The sequence below is a fragment of the Lemur catta genome, chromosome 12, assembly GCF_020740605.2.
Source record: "Lemur catta isolate mLemCat1 chromosome 12, mLemCat1.pri, whole genome shotgun sequence".
NCBI lineage: Eukaryota > Metazoa > Chordata > Mammalia > Primates > Lemuridae > Lemur > Lemur catta.
The window spans coordinates 49549411-49572377 of NC_059139.1; the positions used below are offsets into that span (position 1 = coordinate 49549411).

Here is a 22967-nt window from a genome sequence, read left to right on the forward strand (position 1 = left end):
GAATAATAAATAGGACTTGGTGATATTAGATGTGATTATTAGAAAGAGAAGTACTAAGAAGGGACCCACTAAATTTTTGGGGTGGGTATCTGAATGAGTGGAGGGACCACTTACTGAGAAGGGAAAACAGGAGAAGGAATAGCTTTTTGTTTTGTGGGGCTTAGGCTGGGCTGGGGGAAGATCAAGATTTTTATTTTGGACATCCAAGAGGAGATGTCAAGTAGGTGATTAGTTGGATATGTGCATGTGGAGTGGTTAGACTCAGAGACATAAACTTGGGAGTCACTGGCACTAGAATGAGTACCAAGTAAGCAGGGACTCTGGTTTTTTGTTTTGTTGTTTTTAATGCCATGCCTAAAAGAGTGCCTAGAACAGTGTTTGGCATCTAGGAGGTGTTCAATAAATATCTACTGATTGAATAAATGAATGTGCATAAAGATGATATTTAAGGCATATAACCTGTAGATGGTATGCAACTACCTAGAGAGTAATTGTAGAAAGAACTCTTAAAGGTTTTTTAAAAAGCATATATACGTGTGTGTGTGTGGGGAGGTGGGGGGAGAGAGAGAGAGGGATTTAGCAAAGGAGGCTGAGAAACAATGGTATTGAAATAGAAAAACCAAGAGGCTGTTTTATCAAGGATGCCAATGTAAGAGTGTGTTTCAAGGGGAAAGTGGTTACTTGTGTCAAATGTTGTTGAGGCATGTAAGATGAGGAAAAAGGAGTGATGATGTCACAGATAGTTATAACAAGAACACTCTCACAAGAAGGAAGGTAGTATGAGTACAGATGCAGATAGGTTGATAGATTTTGTGGTGCTAATATGAGAAAGTTCCCTGATAGCCTCTACTTTCTCAAGGAATTATCAAGCAAGTATCAGCCAAGAATGAATGTTCAATAAATGCTATCATGGGAATAAGGAAGGTGTTATGGCAGTGTAAAGGAGGGGTACCTACTCACTGTAGAGGTGAGTATAGGAGAGGCTTGAAGGATAAATGGGAATTAATAAGGAGAGGGTAGGTAGGGGGAGTAGGAAGAGCATCCTGGACATGCAAAATCTCAGAGGCAAAGGAGAAAGGGCACGTTCAGGGAGCTAAAAGGCAGGAACCTAAGTGGTCCAGGTAGGGACTGCTAAGAGGTGACTTTAGAGAGATAAGCGGATACCAAAATAAAAAAGAGCCTTGTATGCAATACTAAAGAGACTAAAATTTGTCACGAAGACAAACATAAGTAGTCACTGAAAAGTGTAATACATATTTTAGTGGTCTTCACACATCAGTTTGGAAAAATATTTGTGAACTTAAACACTTGAGTATATTTAATATAAGATTAGTCCATTTTTATATTTAATACTTAAAATTGGAGAGGCAGTATAGCTTAGTGGTAAAGAGTACAGATTCTACAGCCAGAATGCCTGTGTTCAAATCTTATCTTTGCCACTTAGCATTTGTGTGACCATGGGTGATTATTTAACTCGTGCTTCAGTTTTCTTATCTTTAAGTGGAGGTTTTAATAGTAAAGAAGCAAACAATAGCACCATCTCAAACAGCTGTTGTAAAGACTACATTAGTTATATGGTATTCTGTAAATGTTATTATTATTTATGATATAATTTTACCTGCTTTTTAATGGCATAATTTTCACCATCTTCGGCTCTCATTTTTTCAATCTTTTCTTCTTGTTGTTTTGCTTCTTTTTCATACATCACTTTTTCTTTGACCAATCTATAAATGAACCAAAAATGTTTCAGAGAATCAGTTTTCTCTCTAGAGAATAAGACTACAAGAAAGAAAAAAAAATGTAAATATAAAATATACTCGAAATACCAAAGTATATCTACTAGATGGCGGCGGGGAGGAAGGAAGGGAAGAAAAATACTTTAGTCATAGATATACGTATGATCCTCATGCTCTTAAGTCCTACACCTACCTCAAGTAAGTTTAATCTATCAAAGTGTTAAAGTCTTAATTTTTAAATTTAAAACCCATTCCATTATATTTACAATGTGAAAACAACATTCGATTACATAGTAACATTTCTGTCTTTTTTTTAATTGATATGTTTTCCAAGCCTTTACATGTGTATTTGAAACAGCATTAATGGTAAAAGCTCAGCTTACTGGAGAAAAAAATTAGATCAGTATATTCCATGAGAAATTCAAAACAAAGATGAGATTATTTTCAACCAAACTGTTTAACAAGTATTTACTGTGCACTTAATTTTATGCCAGATTTTCATTGCACAAGGAGCTGGGATAGATAATTTAGATGTGATTCTCTTACAGACAAGTAGTGGAAAAAACTAGTATTTATTTACTAAAGCAAGAAAAAGCATTGCTATAAATCAGGAAGATTTTCAACAATAAGGAATAGTGCAATACAAAGTTCTACTGATTATTTCTTAGACAACCAAAATTCAATTAACCGTAATAGCTCAATCTCCCCTAATTCTGGTTAATCAAAGCTTTAATATAAAAGTACAGTCCAAGAAAATATTAACATACCTATATACATATTATTGAAAAAACTTTTCAGAGTTCATACATATTAAAAGTAACTTTCTTCATTTGGCTTGCTTGTTTATGTCTAGACCCATGTTGTTTATCAGAGTGGGGCTTTTGTCTAATTATTTGCAATGAAGATTTTTAAGTGTACTTCAAAACATGATTTAATTTTCATATTCTAATAGGACTTAATACAAGTTTGCAAAACAAAACAGACCCCCCCAAACCAAAAACTCTTGTCATAGTATCTAGAAGAATTTTAAGTCAGGATTTAAATCACCACATAAACTACATTCTAAATACTAAATGTTCCAGTTTGGAATTTTGAGATGTGCTAGCAAGGCTCATCCTGTCCTTCACGATCTTATCTATATAGATGGAAGGAAATATAAAAAAATGTTGGCAGTACATACCGCAGAATACTATGAAACCCTCATATACTTACCCTGAAATATTTCCAAGTGAAAAAACCAAAGTACAAAATAGGGATCTAAATTTTATGTTGCCTTAAATATTAAACAAACAAAAAAGGATACTCAAGAAACAAGCAACAAAGAACATATAGGAAACTACTCTTTGTAGTTACTGAGGAGAAAACACCTAATGATTTGGGGGAGGAGAGATCAGTTAAGAAATACTAGGGAGGCTTTCATTTCATGTCTTCCAATAAAGTTTGTGGGTTTTTCCCCACATGTATAATAAATACTACTTTTATCAAAAAAGATAGATGCTTATCTCTGAGTGGTACAATTTTGAATAATTTTAAAGTCTGACAGTTTTCCTTTAGTTATATTAGGTTGGTGCAAAAGTAATTGTGGTTTCAGACTGTGAATTTTAAATCCTTATAACTAGGCTCAAACACATCTTTATTAATCAAAATAGGAACCATTACAATCAACACATTTTTGCCGAGAAGTAAGTTTGTTTATTCCTGTAGTGTAAAAATCTGTGCTTTGGGATTCCACGAACTCTTGGACAGCATTTTCTGTATCCTGCTGGTTGTGGAAGCATTTTCCCTGCAAAAAGTTGTAGAGATCTTTGAAGAAGTGGTAGTCAGTTGTTGAGAGGTCAGGTGAACATGGAGGATGAGGCAAAACTTCATAGCCCAATTCGTTTGGCTGTGCCACGTGTGGTCGGGTGTTGTCAGGAGAAGAATTGGGCCCTTTCTGTTGACCAATGCCAGTTGCAGGCATTGCAGTTTCCAGTGCATCTCATCGATTTGCTGAGCATACTTCTCAGATGTAACGGTTCCACCAGGATTTGGAAACCTGTAGTGGATCAGACCAGCAGCAGACCACCAGTGACCATGACCTTTTTTTGGTGCAAGTTGAGCTTTGGGAAGTGCTTTGGAGCTTCTTCTCGGTCCAACCACTGAGCTGGTCCATCACTGGTTGTTGTATAAAATCCATTTTTCATCACAAATCACAATCCAATTGAGACATGGTTTGTTGTTTCATAGAAGAAGAGAAGACAACACTTTGAGAAGACAAGACTTCAAAACGATGAATTTTTTGGTTTTCGATCAGCTCATGAGGCACCCACTTATCGAACTTTTTCATCTTTCCAATTTGCTTCAAATGCCTCACAACCATAGAATGGTCCATGTTGAGTTATTTGGCAACTTCTTGTATAGTTGTAAGAGGATCAGCTCCAATTGGTCGTTGTCAACTTCTGATGGCTGGCCACTGCACCCCTCATCTTCAAGGCTCTCATTTCCTTTGCAAAACTTCTTGAACCACCACTGCACTGTACGTTCGTTCGTTTGTTCGTTCATTCCTTTGTTAGCAGTTCCTGGGCCAAATGCATTGTTGATGTTTCGAGTTGTCTCAGCTCCTTTACGAATAAAAAAATCGCTTTAATTTGCTATCTGTCTAACATGGTTTCCATAGTCTAAAATAAATGTAACATAAACAGCAAGTAATAAGTCATTAGCAAAAAAAAAGTGAGAAATGCACATTAAAATGATGTATAACATAATCACATTTATTTAAGAACGTATTCCAGTATCAAATGGCAATTTCAACAATGCTAAAACCGCAATTACTTTTGCACCAACCTAATAATTTCTAAATTTTCTATAATAAAGAATCAATAAGAAAAGATATCAAATCTACCTAGTAGTTGTCATTCTCTAAACATTGCTCTCCTTTGTAAGTTGTGCAAATGCTACTAGTTAAGATAACAAGTACAAAGTAATAACTTATTATATTTTAAGGGCATAATTAACTGAAAATATTTTCCATTAGTTTTACAAACCTATACCTACAGAGAAACAACACAGCAACTTCAAAATCTGGCCACTTTAGTAGTTAGACAAATAAATGTATATGAGGAAAATAAGGAAATAAGAGCAACAGAAAAGGATAGCTGTAAGAAGAAGACATGTAAAGAAAATGATAACCATCGGGGCAATAATTAAATGATAACTTAAACTACTTAACTGTATAATCTATGATGTAATGGGATTTTACACATACAGTACAAACTAGTTTGGAATAGTTTTTCAAACTATTTCATGGTACAGTAGTGGTCAAATAAACTTAAAAACATTGCTTGCCGACTCTAAAAAATTTATAATAATTTGAATATTAAAAGGTCCTGAGAAATCTTGTAGCAAGGAAATGTTAAAGTTAAGTTCACCTGCAAACTTATTCAAGGCAAAAGAGGACATTTTACCCCTCAGCGTTGTCCAGAACAGCTGCTCTTCAACACAAGTTTAAGAAATGCTTTGTAGAAATCCATTAACTTTTCACAAATTTGTATACAACACATTTAAACATTCTGTTCATAAAATTCTAAGTTAAAAAAAATTGGGGGGGAAATAAAAAATTTAGAGACCTTGGACTAAGAAAGTTTTAGTAATCTGTTAATTTAATTTTATAGTTTTTCTTATTGTAAATAAGATTTTCATAATTACAGCCAAACTTATACTTATGGCCATCTAATAACTAATAGTCCAACACCAAGCCATGCTAAGTATATAGATGACAATGCAACTAATAGTGGTAAGAAACTGTAATAGGATATTTAGAAAAATATTGTATCATGGATATTTTCAAACAAAAAATATAGAGAAAATATTAATAGTATGATGAATACCTTATACCAGGGGTGAGGAACCTGCAGCCTTAGGGCCTCATGTGGCCTACTAGGTTGTTAAGTGCAGCCTTTTGACTGAATCCAAATTTTATAGAACAAATCCTTTTATTTTTATTAATACATTTTTGTTCATCTTTTATATTTTTATTTTTGATATGAATGTATTTAAAACACCAAAGAATAAAATAAGTTTCAATCAAATAATCCTCCCAGATTGATTGGCACAATTAGAACATTAGCCACGAGGGCTAAATTGATAGTTGCTATGCCCATGATTTACTTCTAACTTCCCCTGCCTGAGTGGCACCACTACTGCATGAGGCTGGCTGGCCAGAGTTTATGGGGGTCGAGTATACCAATCTATTATCAGCTTTTCACAATGGTGCACTGTGTTTCTGTCTGAAGTAGAATTTGTGAATAGTTGCACAGCTCGACGGTATTTTTAAATTCTGTTTAACAACCCATCACATTAGGCCGCGCGCGGTGGCTCACGCCTGTAATCCTAGCACTCTGGGAGGCCGAGGCGGGTGGATCGCTCCACGTCAGGAGTTCAAGACCAGCCTGAGCAAGAGCGAGACCCCGTCTCTACCAAAAATAGAAAGAAATTATCTGGCCAAATAAAATATATATAGAAAAAAAAAATTAGCCAGGCATGGTGGCGCATGCCTGTAGTCCCAGCTACTCGGGAGGCTGAGGCAGTAGGATTGCTTAAGCCCAGGAGTGTGAGGTTGCTGTGAGCTAGGCTGACGCCATGGCACTCACTCTAGCCAGGGCAACAAAGCGACACTCTGTCTCAAAAAAAAAAAACCAACCCATCACATCAAAGAAGACCAAGAGAACACTGAAAAAAGAAAACAGATTTTTTAATGAGGATTGGGAATTGCAATATTATCTTGTTTCTGCTAAAGATAACATGATTTGTTTGCTTTGTGATACTGTAATGTCAACATTAAAGAAATTCAGTGTTCATCAGGATTGAATTAAACACTCATAAGGACCACAAATATTTTAAATTAAAGAGGGAGAGGCACAAAATGTTGCATTGCAGAAATTAGAAGATGAAACACAAAAGCAAAGACAATTCTTTCAAGCGGCAATAAGACCTGGAAATAATGACACTGAAGCAACTTATAAAATTGCTTATATACTCGGGGGAAAAAAGGGAAGCCATTCAGTGATGCAGAAATTATGAAAGAATGCACTCTCGAAGTTGTAGGATGCTTAGACCCCAATAACATTTCAAAGTATAAACAACTGCCTCTTTTAAGGAGAACCATAACTGACTGGCAGCATGGATCAGTCTTCAACTTAACAGAACAACTTCATGCAATACTTCAAAAGGAAAATATGTATTATTCAATCGCTTTGGATGAATCAACTGATACTACTGACTTGGCACAGGTTTTATACTTCATTCATGTCATAACAGAAGATTTTCTTTACTATGAAGAGTTACTCACTTTGAGCACTCTTAGAACATAGGGAATAGATACCTTCAACAACTTTCAAGATCAATGTCCTGAAGTTAGACTGCATTTGGTAAATTTAGTGAGTGTATGTACAGTGCACCTTCCATGACAGGAAAACATGAAGGGTTTATTGCACAGATAAAAAAGTATTAACAGATCCAGATGCTCTCATGTCTTTTCATTGTATCATGCATCTGTGTGATGCATCTCTGTGCTAAAGCTACTATTTTAAGTGACACTTTGCAACAAGTATTGTTAACAACTTTAGTGCAAATGTAACATGGCATCGTCAGTTTCAGAACATGCTAAAGTTGAACATGAGGTATGCAGTGTAGGTTTGCCATTTTCATTCTAAAGTGTATTGGCTATCACAGGGACAGATGTCAGCCAAAATTTTATCTCTGTGAGGGCAGTCAGTTATATTTTATGAAGAACAGAATTAGCAATGTGAATTACTGAAAGAAGATTTATATAGGAATGTAGCATTTCTGTGTGATACCATGTTAAATCAAAATGACTTGAATATTTCTTTGCAAGGTAAAACTTAGTCTATATGTGATATGTGGCAAAAAAAAAATCCAAGCATTTCAAAAAAAGCTATGTTTTTTCAAAACACTTCTTCAAAGGAAATTTCAGATGAACATTTTCCCTAGTTAGCAAAGGTCATTGATGAGCAGGATGATATACGCGAATCATTTGAAGAATACACAGCCATTACAGACTTATTAATTGGAGAATACAATGAAAGGAGGTTCACTGACTTTGAGAATCATGACATCACACTCAAATTAGCATTTTAGCCTCACTTAGTTGATATCACCAAGGCACCTAAAGAACTACAGATGGAATTGATTAAGCTCTCAGTAGATGACATTTTAAAGTCATTGTTTGATGCTAAGAAAGATCCAATTGAAACATGGAAAAATGCAACAGATTATCCACACCTTCAACAACATGCCTGAAAAATGCTTTCTTGCTTTTCAACCACTTACTGCTGCAAATCTACATTCTCCTACCTAACCCAAATCAAGATGCCCTTGAGGTCACAAATGACTGATACCCATCTAGAAGATCAACTGGAACTACGGACCTCCATGCTGCAACCAAATATTCAAATGCATCATGTTTTACCTATCTCTTACTACTTATTTATTTATTTATTCATTTCTTTCTTAGTATTCTCAAACATTTTATCTTTGCTTGATTTTTGAGGTTAAAAAGCATGTATGTTTTCCCCCATCTCCTCACACCATATACAAAAGTTAACTCAAAATGCGTCAAAGATCTAAATGTAATAGCTAAAACAATAATGCTCTTGGATGAAAACAGGGGTAAGTTTTGGTAACCCTGGATTTGGCAATGAATTTTTAGATATGACACCAAAGGCACAAGCAACAAAACCAAAAACAGATAAATTGGCCTTCAACAAAATTAAACATTTTTGTGCTTCAAAAGACAATTATAAAGAAAGGGAAAACTATAGAATGAGAGAAGGTATTTGCAAACCATGTGTTTGATAAGGAACTTGTATCCAGAATATATACATAACATGACTTAATAATAAAAAGGCAAATAACTCAATTAAAAATGGGCTAAGAATCTTTTTCTCCAAAAAAGATATATTATACAAATGTGCAATAAGCACATGAAAAGATGTTCAACATCATTAGTCATGAGGGAAATGCAAATTAAAACCATAGTGAGATAACACTTCACACCCATTAGGATTTCCATAATCAAAAAAAAGTCCTATAATAAATAAAAAGTGTTGGCAAGGATATGGAGAAATTGGAACCATCAAACATTGCTGGTGACAATGAAAACTGTGCAGTTGCTTTGCAAAAGTCTGGCTATTCCTCAAAAAGTTAAAACACAGAGTTACTATATGCCCTGGAAATTCCATTCCTAGGCATATACCCTACATAAATGAAAACATACGTCTATGAATGTTGGTAGCAACATTATATATGATATGCAAAACGTGGAAACAACCCAAAAGTCCACTAACCTTTTTGGCACCAGGGACTGGTTTCATGGAAGACAATTTTTCCACAGACTGGGCAGGAGGGGATGGTTTGGGGATGATTCAAGCACGTTACATTTATTGTGTACTTTGTTTTTATTACTATTACATTGTAATATATAATGAAATAACTAAACAACTCACCATATATTGGGGCCCCTTGCACTAAAAGATGAACAAACAAAACATGGTATATTCCTAAAATGGAATAATTGACAATTTTAAAAAATGAAGTACTAATTCACGCCACAACATGGATGAATCCTGAAAACATTTGTTAAGTGAAATAAGCCAGACACAAAAGACGACAAATTGTATGACCCTATTTATAGAACATATCCAGAACAGACAAATCTATAGAAACAAAGTAGATTAGTGGTTACCTAGGACTGGAGAAGATGGGGGAATTGAGAGGGTGACAGCTAACGGGCATGGGGTTTCTTTATGGATTGATAAAAATATTCTAAGAATGATTGTGGTAATAATTGTGTAACTCTGTGAATATGCTAAAAACCAATGAATTGTAGACTTTAAATGGGTGAATTATATGGTATGTGAAATTTTTTTTTTTTTTTTGAGACAGAGTCTCGCTCTGTTGCCCGGGCTAGAGTGAGTGCTGTGGCGTCAGCCTACCTCACAGCAACCTCAAACTCAAACTCCTTGGCTCAAGCAATCCTCCTGCCTCAGCCTCCCGAGTAGCTGGGACTACAGGCATGTGCCACCATGCCCGGCTAATTTTTTCTATATATATTGTTTAGTTGGCCAGATAATTTCTTTCTATTTTTTTAGTAGAGACGGGGTCTTGCTCTTGCTCAGGCTGGTCTTGAACTCCTGACCTGGAGCGATACACCCGCCTCGGCCTCCCAGAGTGCTAGGATTACAGACGTGAGCCACCGCGCCCGGTCATGAATTTTATCTCAATAAATCTGTTGCCAAAAAGAGGATAGAAAAAGGAAAAAAAAAAAGCTTGTGACCACAAAGTTGCAGGGGAAAGCTGTAAGTACTGTTACATTAAACAGCTGAACATCTGGATATTATCTACAGAAATTTTTGTTTGATTTATAAATTAAAATTGCTTTAACAATTTTCAATATTAAGATAAAAATATCCTTTGAGATATAAAATTTCAAAATAAAGTAAGTAATGCTTATCACTATAGATACTTCTCCAAAAATTCCTTTTAAATAATAAAAGAAATTTGCAAGGACAAGGATTGCCAGCCTGCTTAAATGAAACCTAAAGATGGTTTTATTTGACTTACAGAGTCAAAAGGAATTTATAAAAAGTTTTGTGCTGGGAGATTTCACGTATTAATCTGGACTTCTGGCTTCTGTTGGATGTTTTCATCAGGGAACATGGAAGCTGCATTCCCACTAATGGCTAGAGCTAACTGGTGACTACTGTCTTTTTTAGGTGGGTCATGTGCTTTTCATTTTGCCCCAATTCACATAACTCCCTGTTTTCTAAACACTCAGGTGTTATATTTGGCCCCTGTAAGCATTTGAGTTTGGGGTCTGTGTGGAGCATCTCGCATGTCATCAATGCAACAATGTTATCGTTTTTCATTATCATTATATTAATTATGATTATCATTCAGAACATCAGGGATATTCAGAAACCACTGGATTTGCAATGCGACTTTCAGTATTTCTAAACCTAGTAGGGGCCGGGCGCGGTGGCTCACGCCTGTAATCCTAGCTCTGGGAGGCCGAGGCGGGTGGATCGCTCGAGGTCAGGAGTTCGAGACCAGCCTGAGCAAGAGTGAGACCCCGTCTCTACTAAAACTAGAAAGAAATTATCTGGCCAACTAAAAATATATATACAAAAAAAAATTAGCCGGGCATGGTGGCTCATGCCTGTAGTCCCAGCTACTCGGGAGGCTGAGGCAGTAGGATCGCTTAAGCCCAGGAGTCTGAGGTTGCTGTGAGCTAGGCTGATGCCACGGCACTCACTCTAGCCTGGGCAACAGAGTGAGACTCTGTCTCAAAAAAAATAAAAAAATAAAAAAAAAAAATAAACCTAGTAGGTTACTGAACTCCCTTAGTAATGAAAGTAGTTTGAATAGGCTATCAAAGAGAGGCTCATTCCATAACATCCTGTAAACTCAGAGACTTAAATAGGGGTAATAGGGGTAAGCAAACTATGGCTACCCAACCAAATCTAGTCTGCCATCTGTTTTTATATGATCTAATAGCTATAGATGGTTGTTGCATTTTTAAATGGCTAACAAAATTTTTTTAAATTTATGATGTGAAAATTATACGAAATTCAAATTTCAGTGTCCACAAATACAGTTTTATTGGAACACAGCCATATTCATTCATTCATGTTTCATCTATGGCTGATATGTGACAGAACCATATGGCCCAGAAAACCTAAAATATATACTACCTGGTCCTTTACAAAAAATGGTTGGCTGACCTCTGACTTGGAAGACCTCCACTTAATTCTATCCAACCCCTACTAAACTGTATTAGCATTTATCACACTGTACTAAAGCCAGGTTACTTGCTAGATTTTAAGTTCCTTGAAAAGAGGATCAAGCTATATTCATATTGTATTCTTTTTTTTTTTTTTTTTTTTTAAGAGACAGGGTCTCTGTCACCCAGGCTAGAGTGCAGTGGCACAATAATAGATCATTGCAGCCTCAAACTCCTAGGCTCAAGCGGTCCTCCTGCCTCAGCCCTCTGGGTAGCTGGGACTACAGGTGTGCACCACCATGCCTACCTAATTTTTCTTTTTTAGAGGTGGGGTCTTGCTATGTTGCCCAGGTTAGTCTCCAACTCCTGGCCTCAAATGATCCTCCAGTCTTGGACTCCCAAAGTGCTGGGATTATAGGCATTTATAAACCACTGTGCCCAGCTCATATTGTATTCTTGATCTTCACACATAGTAGACATTCAGTGTTGGCTGAATGAATAAAAAGTTAAGTCTAGAAATCTCACTACTGCATTTTAACATATGCAACTTATAAAAATTACATAAGACAATTCTGAAGTGGAACAAAAATGATTCACAAAAATTGAGAAGAAAAATGTGATTTTTGAGGAAGTATACAATAGAAGAGGATGATTCTATCTACGTCTAGGCCCACAGACAATTCTGATTGATAATCCAAGTCATCTTTTTTCATTGTGCTTGTCTATGAAAAACAGCAGCAATAGCTCTAGCAAAACTAAAGAGACACTTAAAATATACATCACATTTGACAAGTAAAGGTGCTGAATACTGGCAAGGTTATTGGAATATCAAAACAAACACAAGTAAAGTCTGTGTTTAAAAAAGTTACATTTTGAGAAAAGGCTCAGGAAACAAGTTATTGAATAGCAAAATGTACTGCCCTGAAAAAGAAAAAAATCATCTAGTTAGTGAAAACTCAGTAATGCCAGCATGTAAAACTATAGTGAATAAAATGCTAGGGTAAGATGTAGTATGAGAAATAGAAAAGATTTCACTCTTAACAAAGTATAAATCAATGTAGTAATGATAGGTCACATGATGCTGAAGTTTTATTCAGTATATACATAACTTTAACTTCACTAGATTATCACCAAATTGCTTCCCAAAGTGGTTTTATCAATTGATACCTAGTCTGCAGTGTATGAAATCCTACTTCTCCTTGGCATCCTGGTGAACAACTGGAACTGCTGGAATTATTAAATTTCTGACAATCAGAAGAGTGTGAAATAATACTGTATCATGGTTTGAAAAATTAATTATTCTAATAAGGCTGAGCATCTTTACCAATGCTTATTAAAATAGAAGATACTAGATAAATATGTATTGAATTAGTGAATATCTTCTGGTGAATTTGGCTCTTTTCCTCTTTCTAGGGAAGGTTAAGATTTGATAAGAAAATTTGACTCAATTAAGTATGTATAGTTAAAATTTTGTTACTAAGATATTCTTCTGTAACATATACATGCATATTTTCCTATATTTATTGAATAAAATTAAAAAGAACAAATTTTTAAAAGTCCCAGTCAAAATCTCATTGATCTAATTAATTACTACTGATCCAAAATGCACATTAATTCTGAAATTCAAAAAGGCAAAAAAAGTTTTTTATTAAGTTTGACACAAACTCACTTAGTAGCAAAGTGTGACTTCAAATGACATAAAACTATGGCCTTTACGCATACCACTTAATGTGAACAGTTATGTTTCACTGCAGAAATATTAATGTATTTGATTATAGAGTACTTTTCTAGATGCTATTATGTAAATGCACATATTACTGTTCTGAAATCTAAAAAATTTGGAATTCAGGAATACATATGGGCCCAAGGGACTATAGACCTGTACCAGCATTTTGAATATTTTCTACTAATCTTTTTCTCTCAACATGTGTGTGAAAATTTATATTCAGAAATGTAAAAAAAAAATTGGGATTAACAAATCATTTCCAATGTCATTAAATACTCCCTGAAAATATAGCTGTTAATATTTAAAGTATTTCACAGTACTGAGATGATAGCATATTGAAGTGTTATCCTATTGGATACTTAAGCTCTTCCCATATGACAGATAATAATGTGATGAACATCCCTACCTACAAATTTTATAGACACGAAATATTTTCTTACTACAAAATATTTAAAATATATAGTGATGATGCAAAATTAGACTAACTCTTTTTCCAGTCAACCAGTGATCATTTACTAACATTTCCTTTTCCTACAATGTGATAAGCCACTTGTCATTAGTGATTATTAGTAAACAACAAAATATAAATATTCAAGCAATCTACCCCTATTTTAGCCTAGATTTGATATTTTATTTTAGTCAAAGAAAATATTATGCCAGATTTCACTATTTAAACATTAATAAGCTAGGAAAACTTAACACTAAAGAGGAATAAAATTAAAAAGAGAAAAATGGAACAATAAGAGAAAAGAAGATAAATCTGATAGGTTCATTATATAACCAATAGGAGTTGTAGACAGTACAGAAAAAAGGCAGGGGATGAATTTTTTTTGTTTAAGAATAAAAATTTCCCAGAGGGAGAAAAACAGCACTCTTAATTGAAAGGGCTTCATAAGTGCCAAATAGGATCAATGAAAAACCCCATACCTATGTACATTAAGAATTTCCAGAGCTCCATGAAAATTAAAAGCTTTCAAAAACAGAAGAAATAGGTCATCTATAAAACAAAGAAGAATTAGACTGACATTATATTTCTCATTAATAACACTAGGTATCAGAAGAAGATGGTGCAATCTCTTTAAAGTTCTGAGAGAAGATGATTTATAACTATAATAATGGGTGAAGGAAAAATTCATTAGCTCTCTTAGCAAATATTTATTGAGCAGCTACCATGTGCCAGACATGATTTTATGCACCAAGGATATGAGCAGTGAACAAAGCTACAAAAATCCCTGCCCTATGGCACTTTTTACTGGGGAAATAAAGACAATTACATAAGCAAAATATAGAGCATGTAAGATTATAGTAAGTGCTATAGAGAAAAAGCAATGAAGGAGGATGGGTAATAGTAAGGGTTTGCAATTTGAAGTAGAAGGATCAGGGAAAGTTTCTTTGAGAAAAGGAAACATGAGTTAAGATCTGAAAGAGGCAATGAGTCTTGCAAATAACTTATTAAAGAAGTTATAGGCCTAAACAACTATTTTTAGTTATATAAAAATTCAAAGTTTATCTACTATGTCCCCTTTCTGAAAAATTTACTTAAGAATGTACTCCAACAAACTGAAGATGAAAATCAAGAAGTCATGAGACCAAGAAGCCATGGTCAACATAATGAAATAGTCCAATGAAGAAAAAAGTATTAATATCCCAAGATTAAAACTATGCTAAAAGCTTTAAAAACAATCAGTCTAAATGAAAATCTTAGTGTGGGCTCTTATGGGAACATTTTTAAGAAGAATGGAGTAGATTCTAAGGAACAGAGACAATGAGTAGAAAGGAGAGAAGATACTAATGATATGATAAAGAAGTAATGTGTTTTTTCTTTCAATTATAAAAATGAAAACAAGTAGAAACTCCAGGGTCCTCCATCCCTCAGCGCGTGCACACACACACACACACACACACACACACACACACACACACACACACAGTTATGGTTGTGATATAAAGTCATTGATGAAAAAGATAACTCATTTAACCTAGATTTATAAGAACAATCTTCCTTTGGTCAGCATAGGTCCATAGGGAAAGAAATGTAATCGTATACTATATACCTTATTTAAAATTATATAAATGTAATCCATTTATTCATTTTCAACTTTTAGAATAGACTTATGAGCATAATATATCTTCCCCCACTTGTTTGAAATATTCAATTTGTGTTTTTTTAGTTTAAAAGTTAAAGAATGTCTACCAGGCCGGGCGTGGTGGCTCACGCCTGTAATCCTAGCCCTCTGGGAGGCCGAGGCAGGTGGATCGTTCGAGGTCAGGAGTTCAAGACCAGCCTGAGCGAGACCCCATCTCTACTAAAAACAGAAATAAAAATTATCTGGACAACTAAAAATATATATAGAAAAAATTAGCCGGGCATGGTGGCGCATGCCTGTAGTCCCAGCTACTCGGGAGGCTGAGGCAGGAGGATCCCTTGAGCCCAGGAGTTTGAGGTTGCTGTGAGCTGGGCTGACGCCACAGCACTCACTCTAGCCCAGGCAACAAAGTGAGACTCTGTCTCAAAAAAAAAAAAAAAAAAAAAAAAGAATGTCTACCAAGTTTTTCTTATTAAAAACCATGCTGTAAGTGGTGGCTAAGAAAGTTTAGTATTTTATAAAAATTATATCAACCTCTATATTACCAGTTCTTTGCATTAAACCCCTCTGTTTGAAATCTCTAGTGTGATTTCCTTTTTCCTGATATAGCTCTTCTCTACTGATAACTCTCTTGTCTCTAAAGAAACAAACAATCCTTTTGAGATTTGTATTGTGTGAGAGATGAAAGAAAACAAGAAATTTACACTGAGGGCCTAATATGAACAGATCTCTTTGGGAACTTTATTGCATTTAATACTTACAACCCTGTTTTAAGTAGTATTATCTCCATTTTACAATCTCTTGTTAATTATTCCTCTCCACAATGTTTTTAAAAGAGTCTTTAGATTAAAATAGAATTAGAACATCAATATTTCAGAAATGAAAAAAATCTAAGCTACTGTATTTCATGAAACTAGTCAAAAATGATATTACTAATGAAAATTTTAACCTGAAGGCAGTAACACTGATAATAGTTAGGTTGGATGAATAATTTTTGAGGTTTTAGCATTTCCAATGGCCATCATCTTATCTGCTCTCCCAAAACTTGCTGTTTGCTGAAGTTCAACAGCTACAATTCAAGAAAAGATTGTTATAATATTGATGTCTCATGAAACATGATATATAATAGATTTAGGCAAAAGCCTGAATCATTCACAATAAGTTAAAATTAAAATATGATAATAAGGGCAGCTAACACATACTAACCACTTACTAAGAGCCAAGTAGTGTGCCAAAGCAAGCTAAATGCATTGTCATTTAATTCTCAAAAAAACCTTATAAAATAAGTACCACTATTACTTTCATTTTAGTCAGTAGCTTGTCCAAGTTCTCACATTTGTTAAGTGCCAAAGGACTGCTTTATTCTAAACTGCATAACCTTAGCTACTACTGATATGCTGTCTAAAAACTTAATAATTCTCAAACATTTGAACATGTAAAAAAGTTTATATGTGCTCAATTATAGCAAGCATTGTTAATTGCCTATCCAGCAGCCATTCCTCCACTTACTTGCCAGCAGAGTCCAATTTTGCTTATGATTATCCATGAAGTCACATCCTTCAAAGGAAGAAGCTAATCATAATGGTCTTCCTCCTTTTGCCAAGTGATAACTTTAGGCATGTGAAAGTGACTCAATTCTGGCCAAAGCTACATAGAGGACATCTGCTGGGGGGGTTGTCACTGCTCCTTAATGGGATATAATCCCTTTTCTCTTCTGGACATTGTCACCTCTATGTGACACCTGCGACTTGTGGCAGGCACCTTGGGATCATCAGGAAATCCTGCCTAGAGGGATAGGTCACTCTGGGATGTTAAAGAACTCCAGTCCTTGATGAGGGTATTGAACTACTGAATTAACCAACCAGCACACTATCTCTAGTTTTCTTCTTATAAGAGATAATAAATATCCTTATAGTTTAAGCCACATATAGTTTGATTTTCTATTACTTGAAGCTAAAAGCATCTGAAGTGACAGAGTCATTAACAGCAGAAGATTGTTCTGTAGGTACAGAAATAAGGCTTTCCTACTTTGGACTAATTCATTCTAAACTGATAAACCATTTAGAAACCAAGATACCTCATCTTTTTCTTTCCATCTATGAATAAGCATGAGGAAAATAAAACTTAAACAGATACAAGTAGACCTACCATTTGATCCAGCAATCCCATTATTGGGCGTCTACCCAAAAGAACAAAAGACATTCTATAAAAAAGACATCTGCACCCAAATGTTTACACCAGCACAATTCACAATTGCAAAGATGTGGAAACAACCCAAATGCCCATGAATATATGAGTGGATTAGTAAAATGTGGTATATGTATACCATGGAGTATTACTCAGCTATAAGAAATAACAGTGATATAAAATCTCTTATGTTCTCCTGGATGGAGTTGGAACCCATTCTACTAAGTGAAGTATCCCAAGAATGGAAAAATAAGCACCACATGCACCCACCATCAAATTGGCTTCCCTGATCATCACCTAAGTGCACATTTGGCAATAACACTAACTGGGTGTCGGGCAGATGTGGGGGGCAGGAGGGGATGGGTGTATAGCTACATAATGAGTGCGATGCACACTGTGGGGCATGGACACACTTGAAGCTCTGACTTGGGGGGGGAGTGAGGGGGCATGGGCAATATACACAACCTAACCTTTTGTACCCCCATAATATGCTGAAATAAATAAAATAAAATAAAAAATAAATTATATACAATCCCCAGTTTTGTTTTCTACTGTATTAAGAAACATTCTATATAAATTTTGTGTAGATGTCTATTATTTCACATTTAAAACTAAAACAGTGCAAAACTTTAAAAACTTTTAAATAATCATGGTGGTTAGTGGAAGATAATATCCAGAATAAATATTATCTTCCATCTGTATTATATTTTTGATTTACAAAGTCCTTCTGTAACTTATAGGATATTGGGTGTGGAGGGTTGCTAAATAGTAAAATACCAAAGCCCCTAAACTGTAACTTACAGGACAGTGGGAAGTAAGTAGCTAGATATTAATGTCTGTAAACTATTATGGGGTAAGATGTGTAATGGTGCTACAAAGGAAACAAGATGGCACCAGGGAATGTGTATCCACTTAACAACTTGGATATAGCAGGGAAAAATCTACTCTTTTGGGAAAATGCAAGTGACCTGTATTAATTAAGAATTCTCTTGGCTGGGCACGGTGGCTCACACCTGTAATCCTAGCATTCTGGGAGGCTGAGGCGGGAGGATTGCTTGAGCTCAGGAGTTCAAGACCAGCCTGAATAAGAGCAAGACCCCATCTCTACTGAAAATAGAAAAAGTAGCCGGGTATGGTGGTGCGTCCCTGTAGTCCCAGCTACTCGGGAGGCTGAGGCAGAAGGATCGCTTGAGCCCAAGGAGACTGAGGTTGCTGTGAACCAGGCTGACTATGGCACTTTACTCAGGGCAACGGAGTGAGACTCAATCTCAAAAAAAAAAAAAAAGAATTCTCACTAGTTCCTTAGTATGGAAAAAATGAAGGTTGACATCAGAATCAGAATCTGATGATTTAGTGCTCAGGGCCTATAATAAAGTAAAACGTATACAGTTAAAATTCAGTGAGTCATTTTCTACTAATCCTTTTGTGGTCATTATAAAGTTCCAAGTGAGATTTTCCACTATTTCTAAGCTTCAACTGATAATTATGGTTAAGATTCTGGGGGTTAGCAAAACTAAGGAAGAACCTGGTACAGTATCCTGTCTTAACAAAATTTAAAGTGTGCTACACACAAACACCCATAAAATGAGATGGGGCTGGAGATGTTGCTTATTCTGAGTGGAATGTCCCTCTCCTTACCTCTCATTCCACCAGCAACTGAAGCAGGTTGAAAACTGAGCTCATCATCATATTGATTGCATTCCCAACATGAGCTGAGAACACTGTACTCACACTCAATCTTACAATCCTTGTGATGTGATTCACTGGAAACTTCTCATAGCAATTGGTTTGGCTAAGTCTGAGGACAGAAGGAAGCACAAGTGGATAGGGGAAAAGTTCTGCATGTGAGGGTTTTTGTTGATGTTTTTGTTAATACCACCATACAAGTACCACATAAAGCAGGACTGGCTTGTAAGTAGTTCATGGCAAAAACAGCTAAGTTGCAAACTCAATATGAGCCAAGAATGTGATACAGTTACTTTAATAAAAAAAGAAAAAGCCAAGTCTCTTGTCTCTGACAAGTTTAGATGTATTAAAAGAAACACCTAAAACACGGTGGATAAATAGTACTACATTGGATGAACTGCATCTGTATTATTATTCAAAATTTACTTCTAAAATTATTATACATAACTTAGATCCAAAGGGGATTTAAGGCATCATATGAAAGAGGACACTGGCAAACTAGAGTATTAGCAGAGGAATATTCAACACCATCATTCTACTCTGTGAAACAGTTGTTTGCCTAAAACATTCAGACAGATAATGGGCTATATAGTTATTCCAAACTAATATAGATTATCATAATATTTAAAACAGGCAAATAAAATAACATCTGATACAAATAATTTTAGCTGATCGATAACTGTCACTTCTCATAGATAATAAAAGTTAGCATCAGTTACAATACCTGAATTTTATCAAATTATAAAATAACCACAATTTAATGACACTTCCTTTAGTAATTATTCATGGTGACTCATCAACTCAGGTTATTCTTTAAATTACTGGTCAGAAAATTTTGGAGCAGAATCCCAGATTTCTTAGTTGGAGAGTTCTAGGTTTCAGAGAACTCATGGCTTTGGGATTATTAGTGTTACACAGAGGCACTTTGACGTGTAATGTGTTTAATCAGTATATTGTACTAAGATTTGTTCATTAGGTCAAAATGGTTCAAGAAGCAGCATGTATGAAGATTTCTTCTATTTTCATATTACTGACATTGAGGGCTTAAGTCCTTTTGTACAAAAGAATGACAATATAATCATTAACTGTTAATAATTCCCATTCAGAAAAATGCAAGAGTTACAAATAATTTTCATACTATATTCCTAAGGGTATACACATACATTAATTTGGTGTATGTTAAAGGGCTCGCTTTCAATGTGTATTTATTTTGTACTTAACCATATATAAAGCAGTTTTTTGTTTTGTTGAGACACAGTCTTGCTCTGTTGCCCAGGCTAGAGTGCCATGGCGTCAGCCCAGGTCACAGCAACCTGAAACTCCTGGGCTCAAACTATTCTCTCACCTCAGTCTCCAGGGTAGCTGGGACTACAGGCGCTTGCCACCACGCTCGGCTAAGTTTCTCTATTTTTAGTAAAGACAGGGTCTGGCTCTTGCTCAGGCTGCTCTAGAACTCCTGAGCTCAAGTGATCCTCCTGCCTCAGTCTCCCAGAGTGCTAGGATTACAGGCGTGAGCCACCGCACCCAGCCTAAAGCAGTTTTTTCTAACTCAAGCCAAATTTTTAAGTCCTTAATTGCTTAATTATTACTTTTAACTAATATTTGGTAAAGGTACTTGATATAGAGCTGTACTTGATAGAATTTTAACAGCCAGCAAATCTGGTTTAAAAACTCAATATAGTAAAATTTTCTTAATTATTCTAAAATTAGATTAGCGATTTCTAAAGACTCTGAAGGCCTCCAAATCTTTCTTGTCTAAGTCACCTAAATTATAGTCTGTAGTTTACAAAAAGTTTGTACTATATCAAATAATCACCTTTTATTCTTCAACCATTTAGAGTAAAACTGTAATTTTATAGCCTGACTTTATGAATTTGTCAGTAAACAGATTTAAAATGTTGCATTTTCACAACTAGAGGCACAAACACAATTACCACCTTTAGCTCTTCTCCCATTAACAGTATCGGTTAGCATATAAAAACATGAAAAATCTCTAAATTTATCTTATAAAAATAGAAGAATATATAAATCATTTCATTTATGATATGTTAAAAGTACCACAACTTTTTCCAAGTTGTTATTCTACACTGTCTTCCTGAACTATTTCAGACAAATTATTCGGTAGAATCTTTCAGGATCCTGACTCTGTGGATAAACTATCATAATTACATAAAAACACAAATCTGTGACAAACATCCCTTTCTCCAATCAACCTAAAAAATCCAAGTATTAATTGTAACATTTGAGGTTAAAGAAAGACACATGAGTCGGTAGGGGGAAAATAAATCTATCCTTTAATTGACCATGTAAATATAATCAAACTGCCACTTTTCAAATGTGATAACAATTGCTTTCTTCTACAGAAGAAAAAGGAATGCTCTTCCAAGAGATGTAAATAGATGTGGTGAAAACAAAAAAGGTTTCTGTGAACAAATAAAGCTTGGGAAATATTGCATACTCTATTCCCCTCTTAGAGAGTCACATAGGAAAGCTTTTGAGTGATTTTACAATAAAGAAACACATTAAATTTTGTTTAACTCAGCCCTTCTCCAACTAATTTGAGCACAGAACACTTTTTCAAAATATCTATTAAGATCTAGTGAATCAGAGTCTGTAGAACAACTTGGAATACAAAATGACAGATGAGTAATACTCAAAATTCTGACTAGAATAACTGATAAATTTTTATTTCCAAATTTCTATACTACATTAAATACAAAATATTCTATTTCAAATTTCCAATTTATAGAATTTAATAAAATATCACATTATCAATATAAATGCAATTAATTTCTTTAAGAAATCTTAATGTGACAGCAACAATAGCAAGATTAATACAAGCATATATCTTTGTATGTTAATATAATTAATATCAAATAAAAGACAAAGAACTTTATAACTGCCCTATCACTTTTAAAAATCTAATGTGCTTATAACTAAATTCACATTTTAGTAGAAAACAGCTAGCTATACCACCTTGTGATATATGAAGCAAAATATTTAGTTTGAAAAATTATATAGTAACATTGTAACAGCTGACAAAATTTTTTAAAAAAATCCAATCCAATTTTTCCTACTGCAAGTTTATTTCTTTACCTTAGACATGGTATCTGAATGCTAATAAATACTCAGTGGTCCTTAGGCCACAAATTCTATCAAAGAGTACAATTTTTTTTTCAAAAAGTAATATTACTTTTTCTATTGAAGACAGCTTCAAAAGAAAAGGTTATAACCACTGTAGGCCAGGCATGTGTGGTTCAGGCCTGTAATCTTAGCACTCTGGGAGCCCAGGGTGGGAGGATTGCCTGACCAGAGGAGTTCAAGACCAGCCCGAGCAAGAGTGAGACCCCACCTCTACTAAAAATAGAAAAATTGGCCGGGCGTTGTGGTGTGCACCTGTAGTCCCAGCTACTTGGGAGTCTGAGGCAGGAGGATCACTTGAGCCCAGGAGTTTGAGGCTGCAGTGAGCTATGATGACAGGGCAAGACGCTGTCTCAAAAATAAATAAATAAATAAATAACCACTTTAAAACTAAAATTGAGTTTATGAACAAATTAGTACATGAACTTGTCATCTGCAGATCTCCAAACAACCATTAACAAATATCCACTAATTTGAACTTCCAAAATAGTCCAAATCACATGGGGGATGGGGTAGCATTTTTATTATAGTAAAATAGGCTAAATATCTAGCTTCAATGCTATGAGAAATTGAACTTAACTTCCCAAACATCTGATTTAACCTACTGGACCACTTTTTCTTCCTAA

General features: G+C 35.0%; 1 protein-coding gene across 1 annotated transcript in view; it reads right to left on the bottom strand.

The window, feature by feature from the left end:
* TBCA (tubulin folding cofactor A) overlaps positions 1-22967 on the bottom strand; it is a 72990-nt gene that overhangs the window by 10499 nt on the left and 39524 nt on the right. Inside the window, exon 2 of the mRNA XM_045565692.1 lies at positions 1619-1724. Within this exon, the coding sequence (XP_045421648.1) occupies positions 1619-1724 (106 nt within the window). The remainder of the gene's footprint in view (positions 1-1618; positions 1725-22967) is intronic.